We start from the raw sequence: 14,744 nt of genomic DNA, 5'->3' as shown, positions 1-14,744 counted from the left end.
CAAAGTGAGTGAGGCAACCATCTGCGAGTGGGGGCTCCAGCAGGAACTCCTTCCAAGGTGCAAGCACGGCCACAAAGGTTTCCGTGGACCTCTTCACTGTCACCACTTTGAACTAGAGCAGCGTGTTGCTGATTTCATCACAGAACAGTGCAATCGCCTGATGGCAGTTATGATGGCAGTGATGGCAATCGCCTGATGACTGAAAGCGAGTGATGTTGCTCGGCAGATGGGCATCCTGCGAATGGAGTTTGACACGTCACGCGGGCTCGTGCGAAATACCCTGTTTTGAGATAGGTAATGCTACGTTTTGAGACAGCACTTGAAAAATAAGTGCACTTTTTCATGTCTACATTGGCCTCACATTACACTTGCGGTCTTGTCTTTTTTTTTTTTGCTGGACGCAACAAAAAGTCACCCCTCGCATTACTTTCTTGGTTTTGAGTGCAAATCAGCACAACCAACAGGAGGGGGGCAGAAGAGAGGAAAAAAATCTGAAATCAATTTGAAAAAAGTAGTGTAGCGGGTGAATGTGAAAGTGCTTTTTTCGGCCCCACAAAAACTGAGCAGTCTGTGTAAAATGATTGTCCCAGCGCGCAGACCCAATCATGGGTGTACTACAAACCATGCAAATAAATTTAGAGATTGTCTTTGTAACGTAGTTTATCAGCTGCCCTTGTCACGTGGAAAATATTACATTCGTCAGACGGGTCGTTCTTTAAGTGAAATGTTGAAAGAACATCTGTACAATGTTGATCAGTCAAAGCAAGGGTGGCTGTCCGCTCACTGTAGCACGTGTGGGTGTAGACCAAGATATTCAGATTGTAGCATTGTCGCCAAATGCAGAGATCGCATCACACGCAAAATCGTTGAGGCAGGCAAGATTTTTTCTATAAAGGATGATTGCGTAAGTACCCCCTCTGTCGCTCTCGCTGATAAAGAAAAGATGTATTTAGGTTTGTCCACGTGATGAATTGTAACATCATTGTGTTCCATGCATGGCTGTTGTAACAATGTGTAACTATATAAAAGAGAAGGCATTCCAAAGAAATAAACTGTTGGAAGTTCAGCGCTCTGTATCCTCTCTTCTGTTTCCTCCGGTCGGTTGCGCTGATTTGCACTCATAATCATGTTGTACTAACACGGCCAATCCTACAGTTTTCTTGGTTTCATTTTTTCTTCATCGCAAAATGAAAAGTCGCCCCTCGCGTTACAAACGTGGTCGTGTTACAGTCGAGTAAGTACGGTAATAGCTAGCACTGGGACGGCACTCCAACCCTGGCACTGTAGTGTCACAATGAAAAAGACCAGGAGTAGCAGACAAGACGATGAGAAAGGAGTGTGGCTGCTGCTAGCACGCTCGACACCATATTTGCACTTGTCAGCTTGTGCCTTCTGCATTCACCTTTGCATAATTTAAACCACACTTGTGCCTGCTTCCACCTCACAAGAACGTGTATACCTTGCCTCAGTCTTGAGCCCCCGTAAAAATCATGACACCTGCTTATGGCCTAATTAGCAGCGCATTCTGAACTGCCATTTTCACTCCCTGAAAAAAGTGAAGATAGGGATTTTTTGCAGACATGCTGACCTCAAATACAGATCCTTCCCACAGAATACGAGTTCAGTCAAGTTGGAAGTGTGCTAGGCATGCACAACTCACCCCTCCCGGGGCCACGCGAGTCGACTGGCTGGCCTGGTAGACCTGCGGTCGCCCGTTCTCATCAGTCGTCATCGTCATCACCGAGGATGACGAGAAGCTGTGGCAATTCGGGTCTTGAGAGAGGCAGTCCTGTAAACAAACATCAGAGTTACGAGCCCACAAAAGCAATTCATCACATTACCCATAACAGCAAAAAGTAATTACAATATCTTTATTACTGACAAGCCTAGATTCTGTGTATCATCTGCAAACAGATGGTCTTAACGAGCGTTTTCATCCAACTCATGTTCAACCTGATCACGAAAACTATGACAGCATGCTTTCTTTCCTCATGTTCACCTATAAAGCTGCCGTTCAATACAAACAAATTCATTGTGATCATCAGCACTGCAGGGCAAAGGCCTCTCCCACGTTGCGACAATCAACCTGGTCTGGTGCTGGGTGCGGCCATATTACGTCCACCACATTCTTAATCTCATCTGCCCACCTAGCCTCCTCCTTGCCCCTGACACACTTGCCTCCCCTCGGAATCCAGTTTCTTAATGACCAGCCATTATCCTGACTTCTTGCTACGTGCCATGCCCAATTCTTAACACACCTTTGTTCCCTGAAGCACTGTGCCCTCTTCCGTACCTTACTAAAGTTACATCAGTCACTTTAAACCTCCATGGCTCGCTGTGTCATCCTCACTTGAAGTTTAACCCTTTTCGTAAGCTTCAAGGTTTGTGCCCCAAAGGAAAGCACTGGTAAGATGCAGGTGTTGTATAGCTTTCTCTTGAGGGATACTGGTAAAATACCATTTATGATCTGACAATGCCTGCCAAATGCACTGCACTCCTTTGTTAATTCGAATTAATATTCAAGCAGAAGCAAAGATGAAAATTTGGAAGGCTCACATTGCAAAGGAGAGTATATTTCACCGGAGAGACTGCCACGCACGGATGGCGAAAGCTCCAGAGACAGTGAGGAAGAAGTTGAACTTACATCGACTCAGATTAACAAAAAGAATAGGGCACTGGGTGAACAAGGATATCAAGATACTCTGTGAAGAAGAACACATCTTACCTGCGCGTTGATACAGAAAAAAATCAACTGCTTTCAAATTTTTTCATGCCCCTTGAAAGCCCTCGAGAGTTCAATGCAGGGTCTCCTATTTTCAACTCCTCATTCCTGACTGCAACAAACGAGGCAGTAATAAAATTCTTATAAAATGTATATGTATTGTTGTAAGCTTTTTCCAGGTATTACTTTGAACGAAAACTGTCTGAAAATATAATTATCGGTTGCGGGCACTGCGCAGACTGTATGTCTGAGTCTTTATTTCAGACTTGCATACAAACAAAACATGTGGGAAACAAAAAGAGTTAAGGGGGAAGAGGCTGACGCATCGTCAAGGGCACATGTCATTGCCACTGCACACGTTCTATGCGCATACTTTCAGAGGCTATAAAAAGCAGGCATGAATTCAACCTGCAGGTTCAATTCATGCCTGCTTCTAAAGATGGCACAGTACAGCTCATCAATTCCTAACGGCCTAGACAAAACCTTTAGAATGTCTTACAATGTTGGCCAAATCAAGAACAAACACGAGACACAAGTTCAGTGGATCCTGGAGCACTCACAATAGTGGAGAACATGTCGGTCGGGAAGAGCCCGAGGCTGGCCGAACGCCGTGTGCCCCCGAGTCCCGGGAAGGCTCCGAGCATGGGGCCCAGCATGGCCTCCATCTGCCTCATGCCTTCAAATGGACTGCACAAAAAGAGAAAGGCTCATTTGCAGCGCTGGCATGGTGCCACAGAAAGCGATGCCCGTAGTTCAGAAAATTAGCTTCATTAGTGCAATGACCATGCAAATGTTTTCCACTACATAAGGTATTGGTTGTCTGTTTTCCATGATCGCTAAACTGCGCTAAGTTTAACGGGTACACAAAGTTAGGGAGGACACACAGAACGAAGAAGACACAACTATCAAATGGACATATAGCAAAGACAAGAAAAAATAAGAGCACAAGCAAAAGAGTGCAAAGAAGTAATAAAAAGTGGGGGAGGGGAGCATAACAAGGGTAGACTGTTCTCTGAAGTTACGCACAGGGTGACGTCATAAACCAGCGATGACTTCAAATGCTCCTTAGGGTGGCCTTTGCTACATGCTGCTTCTGATAAAGTCAAAGATGCACCAACATTTCATTTCATTACCTTAAGGACACAGGGTAGGCCCAATACTTCGCATGCATCTCAAGGCTTCTCCAAGACCCATTTTCTTGGAAACAACTATATGTAAAGCGTTTGAGTTTGTTTCATTCCATTTGTCGGCGCCTCTTCTTGCAATGCATTGCAAATGAGTTCTGCAGAATCCCGCAAAGTGGTGCAAAGGTTAAGAAAGAGAAAATGGACAACCACCCGCTTGTAGCATTTCCTTGTGGCTACAAACGGGTGGTTGTCTATTTTCCTTTTCTTAACCCTTCCGGCACCTTCAGCAGAACTCATTTGCAATATGTGTCCATGTGCTTCAAGTTCTCGATGAATTCACCTTGGCACTGCCAATCTGCCTTTTACACGACGTCCCAGTTCATGCGCTCTCCCCTAGCAGGAAAGTCGCAAGACGTTTCTTCATCTCGGAGGCTTTGCTTCTGGCAATACCGGTTGTCTCGGCCCCTACCACACCCCAGTCAAAAAGGCAGAGGGCAGCACGGGAAAATGAAAAAGGCGGATTGCTAGCTTCCTGGTTAGCTCAACTGGTAGAGCGACCACCCCGGAAAGGCATTGGTCCCGGATTCGAACCTCTGACCTAGGACGAATTTTTAGGGAACTAAAAAGCTTTCCGAGAAATCTGTATGGATTTCCTTGCAGCTTCTGTCAAATAGCGTCAGTCAGACGACACGGCAACGTAGGCAGGGGGTGGTATCGGCAATGCATCTTTATTGCCATCACGAAACCAAACACAAGACTGAGGAACAACTGGAATAACATTGCTATATATGTACATCTGCCCCCGGCAGATGGCGCTCTTCAATACAGGGTTGCTTCAACAGGCTACACAATATGCTGACTATGGCGGCTAGCGTCAATACACAACATCCCTCCCCCCTTAGTTCGGACAGCTCAACAGCAAGCCAACACGAGCACAAAGTCGAAGGCGTTGGGATATTTCCCGGGAATGCTGCGAGCGGCACGGGCCTGGCGGTTCTACACTCTCCTCTGGTGGTGCTGGCTGAGGTGTTGCTACATTGTCCGAGGGCAGCATGGCTGTTGGTGGCTCTTCAGGCTCACTGTGGCCTTCTGTCTCACTCCTACTCATTTCGCCACATGAAGGGCTTGACACGGGCCGGACTTCAGGATGTCCTGCAGGTACAGTCTCTGTTACCCTAATCGGAGAAGTGCTCCGACAATGAAGCTGGTACAAGTGCCAGCGATACACGCAGCCGTCCAGTAGAACAACTTCATACGAGATCAGGCCAGTTGCTCTGGAGATCACGGCAGAGATCCATGGTGGGCGCTGTCTGTAGTTCCGTGCAAAGACAGGGTCCTCAGCCTGGAAGATGCATGGTGCAAGCATAGCTTCTGTGAATCTGGGAGACCTTTCAGGGGCCCGCTCTGGGTGCAGCCGGTCTAGCATGGTAGACAGTCGGCGGCACATCAGCAACTCGGACGGGGAGCGTCCCGTGGCAGTGTGTGGAGTTACGTGCTGCTTAAGAGTGAAATCTGCCAGGCGCCGTGCCCAGCTCCCTTGGATTATTCGAGATAGTGCGTCCTTGGTAGTTCGTACCATCCTCTCAGCCTGCCCATTCATAGATGGATGGAACGGCGCAGACGTTGCATACCCACGAAATTCTGCGGATGCAAATTGGGGCCCATTGTCCGATACCAGGGTATCTGGCAGGCCATGTGTTGCGAACAACTTCCGTAAGGCAATAATTACAGCACTTGATGTCATTGATGGCATTGGGATGACCTCGAGCCATTTGGAATAAGAATCCACCACAATTAAGAAGGTCTGTCCTTGGAAGGGACCAGCAAAGTCCATGTGCAAGGCCTGACCATAGAGTCCGGGTCTTCTCCCATGGGTGAACCGGTGCCTGGAGCATCTCCGGCCGTGTTTCCTGGCAGGGAAGACACCGACGGGCCCATTCTTCAATGGCCATGTGCATTCCCGGCCACCATACATAGCTGCAGGCAAGCGCCTTCATTCTGACGATGCCGGGATGACCAGCGTGCAAGGCTTCAAGGACACAAACACTCAACCTCTGCGGAATCACCACACGGTCGCCCCCACAATAAACATCCCTTGTTGGAGGACAGTTCATGTTGTCCGGACACAAATGATGTGAACTGGGAACTCAGAGTACACCTTGGCCACCCCTCCCCCCACCCAGTTGAGCACACGGGAGAGAACGTCCTCCTTGGCAGAGTACTGAGCCACATCATCTGCATGGACAGGAGATTCTGGAAGTTCATCCAGAAGCATGACTACCTCTGCTGCAGAAGGGTTGTCCTGGAGCTGGTGCATTAGGGGAAGTCTGCTGAGACCATCTGCGTGGCTCATTTGTTTCCCTGGCTGGTTGAGGGGAGTATGCTGGTATCCGTTCAGAAAGATGGACCATCGCAGCATTCGTGGCGACAGCATCTGTGGAGTTTGCCAGTCCGACGTGAACAGCCCGAGGAGCGGCTTATGGTCTGTGTAGATCTGGAATGGGCGGCCAAACACATAGTCATGGAACTTCTTTACTCCTGTAACCACAGCCAGTGCCTCCTTATCAATCTGGGCGTAATTCCGCTCGGCAGATGATAAAGTCCTTGAATAAAAAGCGATCGGTGCTTTTATGTCACCTGGCATTTTGTGGCTGAATACCGCTCCTATTTCATACGGAGATGCATCACAGGCAAGGATGATGAGCTTCTTCTCGTCAAAATGTGTTAATGCCTGGTTTGACACCAGCAGTTTCTTCACATGGTCGAACGCTATCTGTTGCAGGGTTCTCCACACCCAGGGCATATGTGGCAGGAATGCATGACAAAAATTGAGAAGACCCAGGAAGGCCTGCAGCTAGGCTTTGTTCGAAGGCGGTGGTCGGAAACCTAAAAATTCCACTTGAGTCACTCCTAGCTGGCATTTTTCTTTCTTGACCTTAAGCCCTGCATCTTGGAACCGCTGGAGGACCTCTCAAAGGTGACTGGGCACTTCCTGGTGTGAGGATCCCAAAATGAGGACATCAAAATATGGAATGACACCTGGTAGTCCCCACAGGAGGTTTGCCATTGAGCTCTGGAAAATGCCAGGTGCGACACTGCCACCGAATTGTAGTTGGCAAACACGGAAAGCACCCCAATGAGTCACAATGGTCTGTGCATTCGCAGATTCATTAGTCACAGGCAGCTGATGGTAGGCCTGCGTCAAGTCTAGCTTTGCAAAAACAGCTCCACCAGCCAGAGAGGGATGCCAGCAGGTGGCTGACCGCTGGCACGGGATACGAGTGCTGCTGCAAGGCTTTGTTGATTGTGCACTTGCACAGATGCAGGCGTCTCCATTTGCCTTCGGTGGCATAACAAAGGAGGTTTCCCGACATGTGTGATCAACCGGCTCCAGAATTCCCTGTTGTACCAGTTTGTCCAGTTCGGCATAAATTTTTGGTCAAACTGCAAAAGGAACCCTCCTTGCTTTTAGGCGGATAGGTACAACATCGGGGTTAATTGCAAATTGCACAGACGGTCCCTTGTAACAGCCCAGTGTCCCATCAAACACAGAGGCAAAGTCTTTGAATATGCCATCAAGTGATGATGGCAGTTGGTCAATGTGTTGCACTCCTGCAATATCAATCCTGAGTGCGGGAAACCAATTAAGTCCGAGAAGACTTGGGCACTTCCCCTTGACAAGGAAAAGGCACAGCTGGCCGTCAAAATCTTTCAACTGCACTCGCACGGTACCAATCCCCCGTACAGTGATGTGGTTAGCTTGACAGTCTCTCATGATGTCAAGTGGCTGTAGGTTTGAGACACACCTCTTTGCAAAAATACGTCAGGCTGTGGCGTCGGAAATGATCGAATAGGTTGATCCCGAGTCCACCTCCATCTGGCAATGTGCGCCTTCAATTCTGACGTCCACGTGTACCTTCTTGGCAGAATGAGACACTGCATTGATAGCAGTCACCGCCAAGTCATCGCAGTACGCCATGTTTGTGTGAGGGGCGTTCTTGGAACGCTGCGTCCGGCTGTTGGCTTTGGAATGTCGACATGGGCCAGACTGCCACCGGGACCGGCAGACTTTAGCAATGTGCCCTGTTTTTCCGCATTCCCTGCATTGGACAGTACGGAATCGACACAGGCTGCTTTCGTGTGGGCCTCCACAGCTGGCGCAGGAGCCACTTGACAGTCTCTCAACGGCCCGTTGCTGCTCGGGGCCTGCACGAAGCCGGAGAACGTCTTCACTGGCGCCTTGCTCACCGTCATCACCTGTCGTCGTCCTGTGGTGCAATGGCTCGAAGCGCGGCACGCTTGTGCTTAGGGGTGAGGTAAAGCTTCCTTTCCGGGTACTGGCCTCAGCTGCGACTGCTTCCTGGACAGCACTGGTAAGAGACACCTCTTTTTCTGCCAGTAGTCGCCGCTTCACCATGTCATTCTGTAGTCCGAACATGAATCGGTCCCTTAGCGCGGTGTCGAGGTCACTGAAGTTGCAGTGTTGTGCCATGGTTTGAAGGGCAGTGAGGTTTTTACTTTTGAGGCGGCAGACTCGCTCAATGCCTGGTCGCAGCGATGGAATTCATAACACCGGGCCAGCTCTGGTGGTTTTCGCACAAGGCGGTCCCGCAGGCCTGCGAGAATGACGTATCCTTTAAGTTGCCCGGCGCCTCGGCCAGCTGAAAGGTGGCGGGACCGCATTGGCTGAGAAATTTCACCTTCTTCATCTTCTTGGCAGCGTCCGCGATGCTCTGTGCCTCCAAAAAGAATTCGAAGCGTTGCGCGTAGTCTTCCTATTCTTCCGGGTGGGTGACGTCGAAGGCCTCGATACCGTCATCGTGACAAGTAGGCACCGGAGCCACCGGGGCTAGTTTTCTTTTGCCGTCGACTTTCCGTCACATCCCATCTTCGTTGCCAGTGTTAAATAGCGTCGGTCGGAAGACGTGGCAACCTAGGCACGGGGCAGTATTGGCAATGCATCTTTATTGCCATCATGAAACCAAACAAGACTGAAGAACAGTGATACCAACTTCAGACAACATTTGATCCCTAGACTGACCCCCGAAAATTCCCTAGATTACAAGAAATATCCCCAGGTCGCTTTTTTAATGTCATTATTCAGGCTAATTCACTTTTAACAAAGCGTTAAGATAGTGCGTTCTGAGTCCCAATTCTTCCAAATCTTGTTAAAAGGTAAAAAGCATGATATTAACAATCACGGAAGGTCTTTCTTCTACATGTTCTGTGGAGCTGCACTTAAAGGGCTTGCAGTTGGCGCCAGTTGCTACAGAGACAGATTTATCTGCCAAGTTCACTTTGCGTGCTCATTGAAGACACAGATGTGATCGTTCGAGTCAACTGCACGCCTTTAGCCCCTTTCTTGTACTTGCAGCTTGAGGTGGCGGTCAATTTCTAGTTTTCCACATTTTGCAATCAGTGTTGCATGATTTGGAGTAGATGTACATGGGCCCTTTTTCACGACTGACAGCTACACCTACTTTGGATCAGCTTCCTGTTTGGCCAAATTTTTTCGTCCCTTTTTTTTGCTCTCATGAAAACGGCATGACAGAATGACTGAAAACACCCGAGCAGCCTTCTCGTCTCTTTTAGATGCGAAGCATCTTATGGCGGAGTTCAATCTGGTGGTGGTGGTGTGTGGCGTGACTGCCCTTACTGCGCATGTGCAAACCCTCTCCACACACCCCCTCTCCCCTTCTCTCGCACGCCTCACTCTCTCCTGCGCTACGCCGCAATGACCGCCAGCGCATACGCGTCCCCTCCCCCTTTCTCTCCTCAGTCCCCCCCCCCCCCCTCTCGCACACCTGCCGACCATGTTCCCTGCTAGGCCTGTGAGAATTAATGGCCAGGCTAGAGGGAAGACACAATGCGCGTAGCGTTCCTTTTCGCGTTCCACGACACAAGGTCGGCATGCCCAACGAACGCCAACGGAACGCGATCGTGCAAGTGCTCCAGCTTCGCATCGTTTCATGGTCCCCTTTAGAGGGAAATGGTGTAATTTTTTCATCACGCCATTTTCATAATAATGAATCCGTACCAGCTCACCCACTTTTCAGCCATACTTTCGCTCCGTTTTTCTCTAAGCCTCTTGGTTCGGTAGTTATTTGACGTAGAGACCTTGCACGGCGAAGACACGCAGTGAACGTAAACTTGGCACGTGTTTGTGTGCACTACTACAAGACAAAATTTCTCTTTGTTTCACACATCACCAATCGCTCAGGGCGCTCATGATGATATGTGCGTGCATGCTAAACACTAACGACGACAAAGTCTCATTTCAACCAATATTCAGCATATAACAACTCGCATTACAGAACTGCTATCGCCATCACTCAGCCCAGCAGAACACCAAAGCTCTCTTAATGAAAAAGCAGGAAACAGCCAAAATTATCCTTTTTTATAGCCTTTCTATTTGAAAAAGCGCGATTACTCAGTAACACCTGTCAGGGCTGCATAATGTAGCGTTTCCAGAGTTTTACAAAAATCCCTAGATTCAACAGAAAGACGCTGAAATCCCTGAAAGAGATAGAAAATCCTTGGATCTAGGGATAAATCCCTAGGGTTGGCATCACTGCTGAGGAACAACTGGAATAACATTACTATATATGTACATATGCCTCCGGCAGAAGGCGCTCTTCAATACAGGGTTGCTGCAATACAGAGAAGGTGTTTCGTTATTTGTATAGGAAGAGTCTGGACACACAGTGGAGAAAAGAACTAGGAGGCTCACTAGTAAATATACGGCTGGTAGTGTAAGCAATATGTCAACAAAGAGCGTTAAGCAAAAAGTCAGAGAGGCGGAGAGGATTTACTGGACGGCAGCTATGGAGAAAAAACCGGCTCTGAGTAACTACCGAAAGGGCAAAAATGAAATAAGGAGGGAGATATTTTATGATAACTCAAGGGGAAGCGCTTGACTGTTTTAAGCGAGATCGGGTTGCCTTAGAACGCGTAGTTATAAAGCGAGATTCAGTAAAGAAGAAGAACAATGCACGTGCTGCGGGGAAGATAAGGAAACGACGGAGCATGTTCTCATTCAATGTGGAGATATCCACCCAGGTGTACGTTTGGGCCCGAGCCTAAATGAAGCCTGGGGTTTTAGGGACAACAATGGAAAGCTGAACACACCTGCGATTGAAATAAGTAAGAGACGGTTAGAGTATTGGTGGCAGAAAATTAGAAAGAAAGGACAAAAATAAAAAAAGGAAAAAATAAGGACATTCTGCCATAAAGGGCAGAGAATTTACGTTTTTTTTTCTGTAGTAAGATAAATTTAATTGAAGTAGAGGCATTAGCGAACATTACAAATAAAAGAAAAAAAGGAATTTTTTTTTTTTTTTGTAGAGTCTGGTGGCATACTTGTCACTGCCCTGTTATAAAGGGGACGCTCATAGCATCCATCCATCCAACCATGCTTGAAAAGGCTACGCAATACACCGACTACAGCGGCTAGCGTCAATACACAACACTTCGTGCTACGAACTGGTGGTTCTCTATTTTCCCTTTTTTATCTCTTCTTGCAATTTAGCTAGAATTACAATTGCATTTAAAGTGCTGACATTTTTGCAATTTTTTTAGAAAAGCAAGTAAATTTTGTCATTATGAATATTTTTAAAATAAAACTGCCAAAAAAAATGAAGACTATTGCACATACGTACAACATTCTAGTTCAGTAGCTTCGCAAAGTTCTTTGCTTTATTCTGGTATAAAATCATCCTTCTGTTTTTTCAAGCTGTTTTGATAATGGGGCAAATTTAACAAAAAAAAATGATTTCGAGATGCTGAGAGATAGAGGAAAAACAAGTTCATTTTATGTTTTGTTCAAAAAGAATATGTACTGAATAATTTAATTAATAGCTACTTGCCATACAGTCATCACAGGAATGAGCTTTTTCGCTTCTTGTTCTCTGGGTTCCCTGGTTTCCCTGGTTTGTTTTGTCTTATCTTCCGTCTCTCTATTGGCCAAATACTGTCGACAGCAGTCGATCTCACCCAACCATATCACAGCATCGTGCCTCGGTGATACACCAAACATCCTTGAGAACTTTTGCTTGGGCCGTGCAGCATCCCACAGACTGCCCATGATGAATCCTTCTGGACAGATTCTATTCAACCAATATCCATCTTCACGGCCATACAGACTCCGAAGGTAATAAGTGAGTGACCCCATCTGGCTGCACTCTTCTGTTGATGCGAGTGCAGTTTTCAGATGGTGATGGAAATGCTTTGCCATGTCATTCCTAATGATGTAGTAGACTGTTGTTCTGAAGTACTGATAAGACCTGTGATGCTGGCAAAAAAACTGAGATTCGAACTGCCTGTCACAGTGCAGCCTTATAAAAGGTCCACTGAAGCAAGCAACCCAGTAGTGCAAAAAAGTGTGCTGATGTCCACAACAGGTATGGCCTTGCACGCAAATCTCTCGATGTGCATCAACAAATAGGTATGTCCTTGTCTTACTTATGAATCCCTATGCCAAAGAATGTGGGCTGTGGAGCAAGTTAATGGAGATTTAATGCGCTATAAGGCCGTCAGTGGATATGCAGTGCGTTTTTATATCTTTTTTAACTGAAAAGCGCAAATAAATATTATAATCTCATTTTTGCACTTCATGTGGGAGCTAGCAATGTGCAACTCAACACCGTTTCGCACAGGCACTCGACCGCTTTCTGTCGATGGTGCTGTGCAGAACGTGAGCCGTGTTCTCTCTAACAGTAGACCGACCTATGCATGGTCAAAGCGTGTGTCATGAGGCACAAATGTTGTCATCAAAGTGACAGAATGGTAATAGATTTTGGTGCACTGGCATGACGTGCAACTTCTTGTCTGTTGACAAACACCCCTTTAATACCTAGCATGACAAACCTTGCCACGAGCAACTTTTGGGTAGCTTTGATTCCTGGCTGAAATAGCTTGTGTGTAGATATGGCGATGTGGATTACGAGGGGGCGAGAGCTGCCTGAAGACGTGTAGTGACAAATCTGGTCATCTAAGCCGGGAATCTGAATTCATGGCAGCTGGAGAGCAGTTCTTCAAATCTCTCTGGTTATGCTGGGGTGTCGCCAGGGTATTGAAGCGAATTCCTCCCGGGGCGTAGACAGCACTTATGATGTTTCGTGAAAGGGCGTCTGCGCAGGCAGTGTCGCTCCCCTCTTCGCACGGTGGCAGATGTCTACGGTGAACTCCCAGTTGGAGAGCGTGCTAGTGTAGGTCACGCCTGCAAGTGCCGCTCAGCAAGTGACAGCTTCCTCGGGGGAAATGCAGTCCGGTGGCATGTGCCACCGCCGAGTTGTTGCAACACCGCGACAGCTGACTCCGCGCGTCAGCGAAACACGGGAAAGGGTTGTATCGGCCGCGTTTGCGGTGCGACCGTGAGGCCGCCACGCGAAGCTCGATACCAGCATCCCATTTCCGCGCACAAGCTAGAAGACGAAAACCGCCCACCCTCTTGTTTCTACAAGCTTGTGCGCACAAAACGCGTGCAGTTGCGGGTCCACTCGCTGCATCCCAAGAAAGCACACGTCATCGGGCCCAAGGTTACGCTGGTTCTTTCGCTCTTCGAGTAACCACGCAACGAGCGCGTTGTGTTTGTTAGATCAGAATCCCCGACGCTGGCTCCCGCAGTCGTGTGCCAGGCGAAAGAGCGATGATACCACTGCAGTGAAGACCACTGTCCGCGTCGAATAGCATGCACGGACGGATTCATGGCAGTACTCGAACGGGAGACGCCTCTTTCACGGCGGGGCTTTGTGCAGCCGCCAATAAGAAAGATTGGACTCACCCGAAGAAGGGGTCGCTCTCCAAATCCCTCATGAGCGATCCGAAGAGGGCCATCCTGCTCGACGAGAGCTAGATAAACCGCAGGCACCCACCAAGCCTAACACAGCGACGACGAAAGCGAAATGAAAGTACACGCATGTAAATCACATAGAGAAGGGAAACTGCACCTTCCCCAATAGAACAAAAGTAAGCGGCGGCGTAGTGAACTGCAATAAGGCAAACAGAGATGGCGCTGCCGTAGAGTTAATATTATCATCATCATCATATTATTATTATATGATTAGCCGAGAGTTTCTTTTTCTGTCGAACCGTCGCGATTGCTTAAATATTTTTTCATATATTTTCAGAACACTAGGGTTATGAAGTTTGTTAATCATTTAAGTAGCCACCTCAAATATTTTTCACATATCGTAACAAGACCGCAGAAGCACCATCGTTATTTGCAGCAGCAAAAATTAATTTTCATGGAGGGAGTTTAGGCTCATAGGTTTGGCTTGCTCGGCAATTGTTTGAACGACGGCATGGCTTATTTATTTTGTTCTTGACCTTGCAGTGTTCACATACAGTGGGGCAGTGGGGAATACAGCCTTCGATTGTTCTGTTGTTGTGCACCGATGTGTTTCGTGAATGAACAATAGTGATGGGTCGACGACTACAGTGCACGTATGAGCATTCGGTGTCGACGCAGTCAGCGCCGAAGAGTTCTTTCAAAGCATGCAGGAAATGTTGACGGATATTAGTGTACTGCGGTCTATGCTATTCGTCCATCCATGACTGATTGCAGTATTGGCTGTGTAGTGGATCCTTTGTTGCGTGCACTGTTGTCACCCGCTTTTTGCTTGCGCCAAATGCATCACATTTAAGTGCACATCGTAGAGATTCGCCTTCTTCGCGACTGCTGCGCGTCACAGATTTGTGTTTCGTTCTGTTTTGTGACGCGAATCGAAGGCACTTATCGTCAGAAGTATTTCCCAATGCAGAACACCGGCCCTTGGCGGTTTCTTGAAACTTCGTATTCCCAGAAAAAAAAAAAAAAAACATCATGACACGGTGGGAATGGGACGAAGCTGTGCCATTTTTATTTCCCCTCTCTGGCCAGTGTGAATTGATGAGAT

General features: G+C 47.7%; 1 protein-coding gene across 1 annotated transcript in view; it reads right to left on the bottom strand.

Moving 5' to 3' along the window:
- The window catches only part of LOC119390941 (myeloid leukemia factor 1), a 56,905-nt gene extending 43,058 nt beyond the window's left edge, over positions 1-13,847 (bottom strand). Inside the window, exons 1-3 of the mRNA XM_037658656.1 lie at positions 13,631-13,847; positions 3,283-3,409; positions 1,661-1,789 (exon numbers count right to left, since the gene is read on the bottom strand). Coding sequence (XP_037514584.1) covers positions 1,661-1,789; positions 3,283-3,409; positions 13,631-13,683 — 309 coding nt within the window. The 5' untranslated portion in view covers positions 13,684-13,847. The remainder of the gene's footprint in view (positions 1-1,660; positions 1,790-3,282; positions 3,410-13,630) is intronic.
- Between the last annotated feature and the right edge of the window lie 897 nt (positions 13,848-14,744).

Source organism: Rhipicephalus sanguineus, chromosome 4 (genome assembly GCF_013339695.2).
Source record: "Rhipicephalus sanguineus isolate Rsan-2018 chromosome 4, BIME_Rsan_1.4, whole genome shotgun sequence".
NCBI lineage: Eukaryota > Metazoa > Arthropoda > Arachnida > Ixodida > Ixodidae > Rhipicephalus > Rhipicephalus sanguineus.
This window is presented reverse-complemented; position numbering and strand designations above follow the sequence as displayed.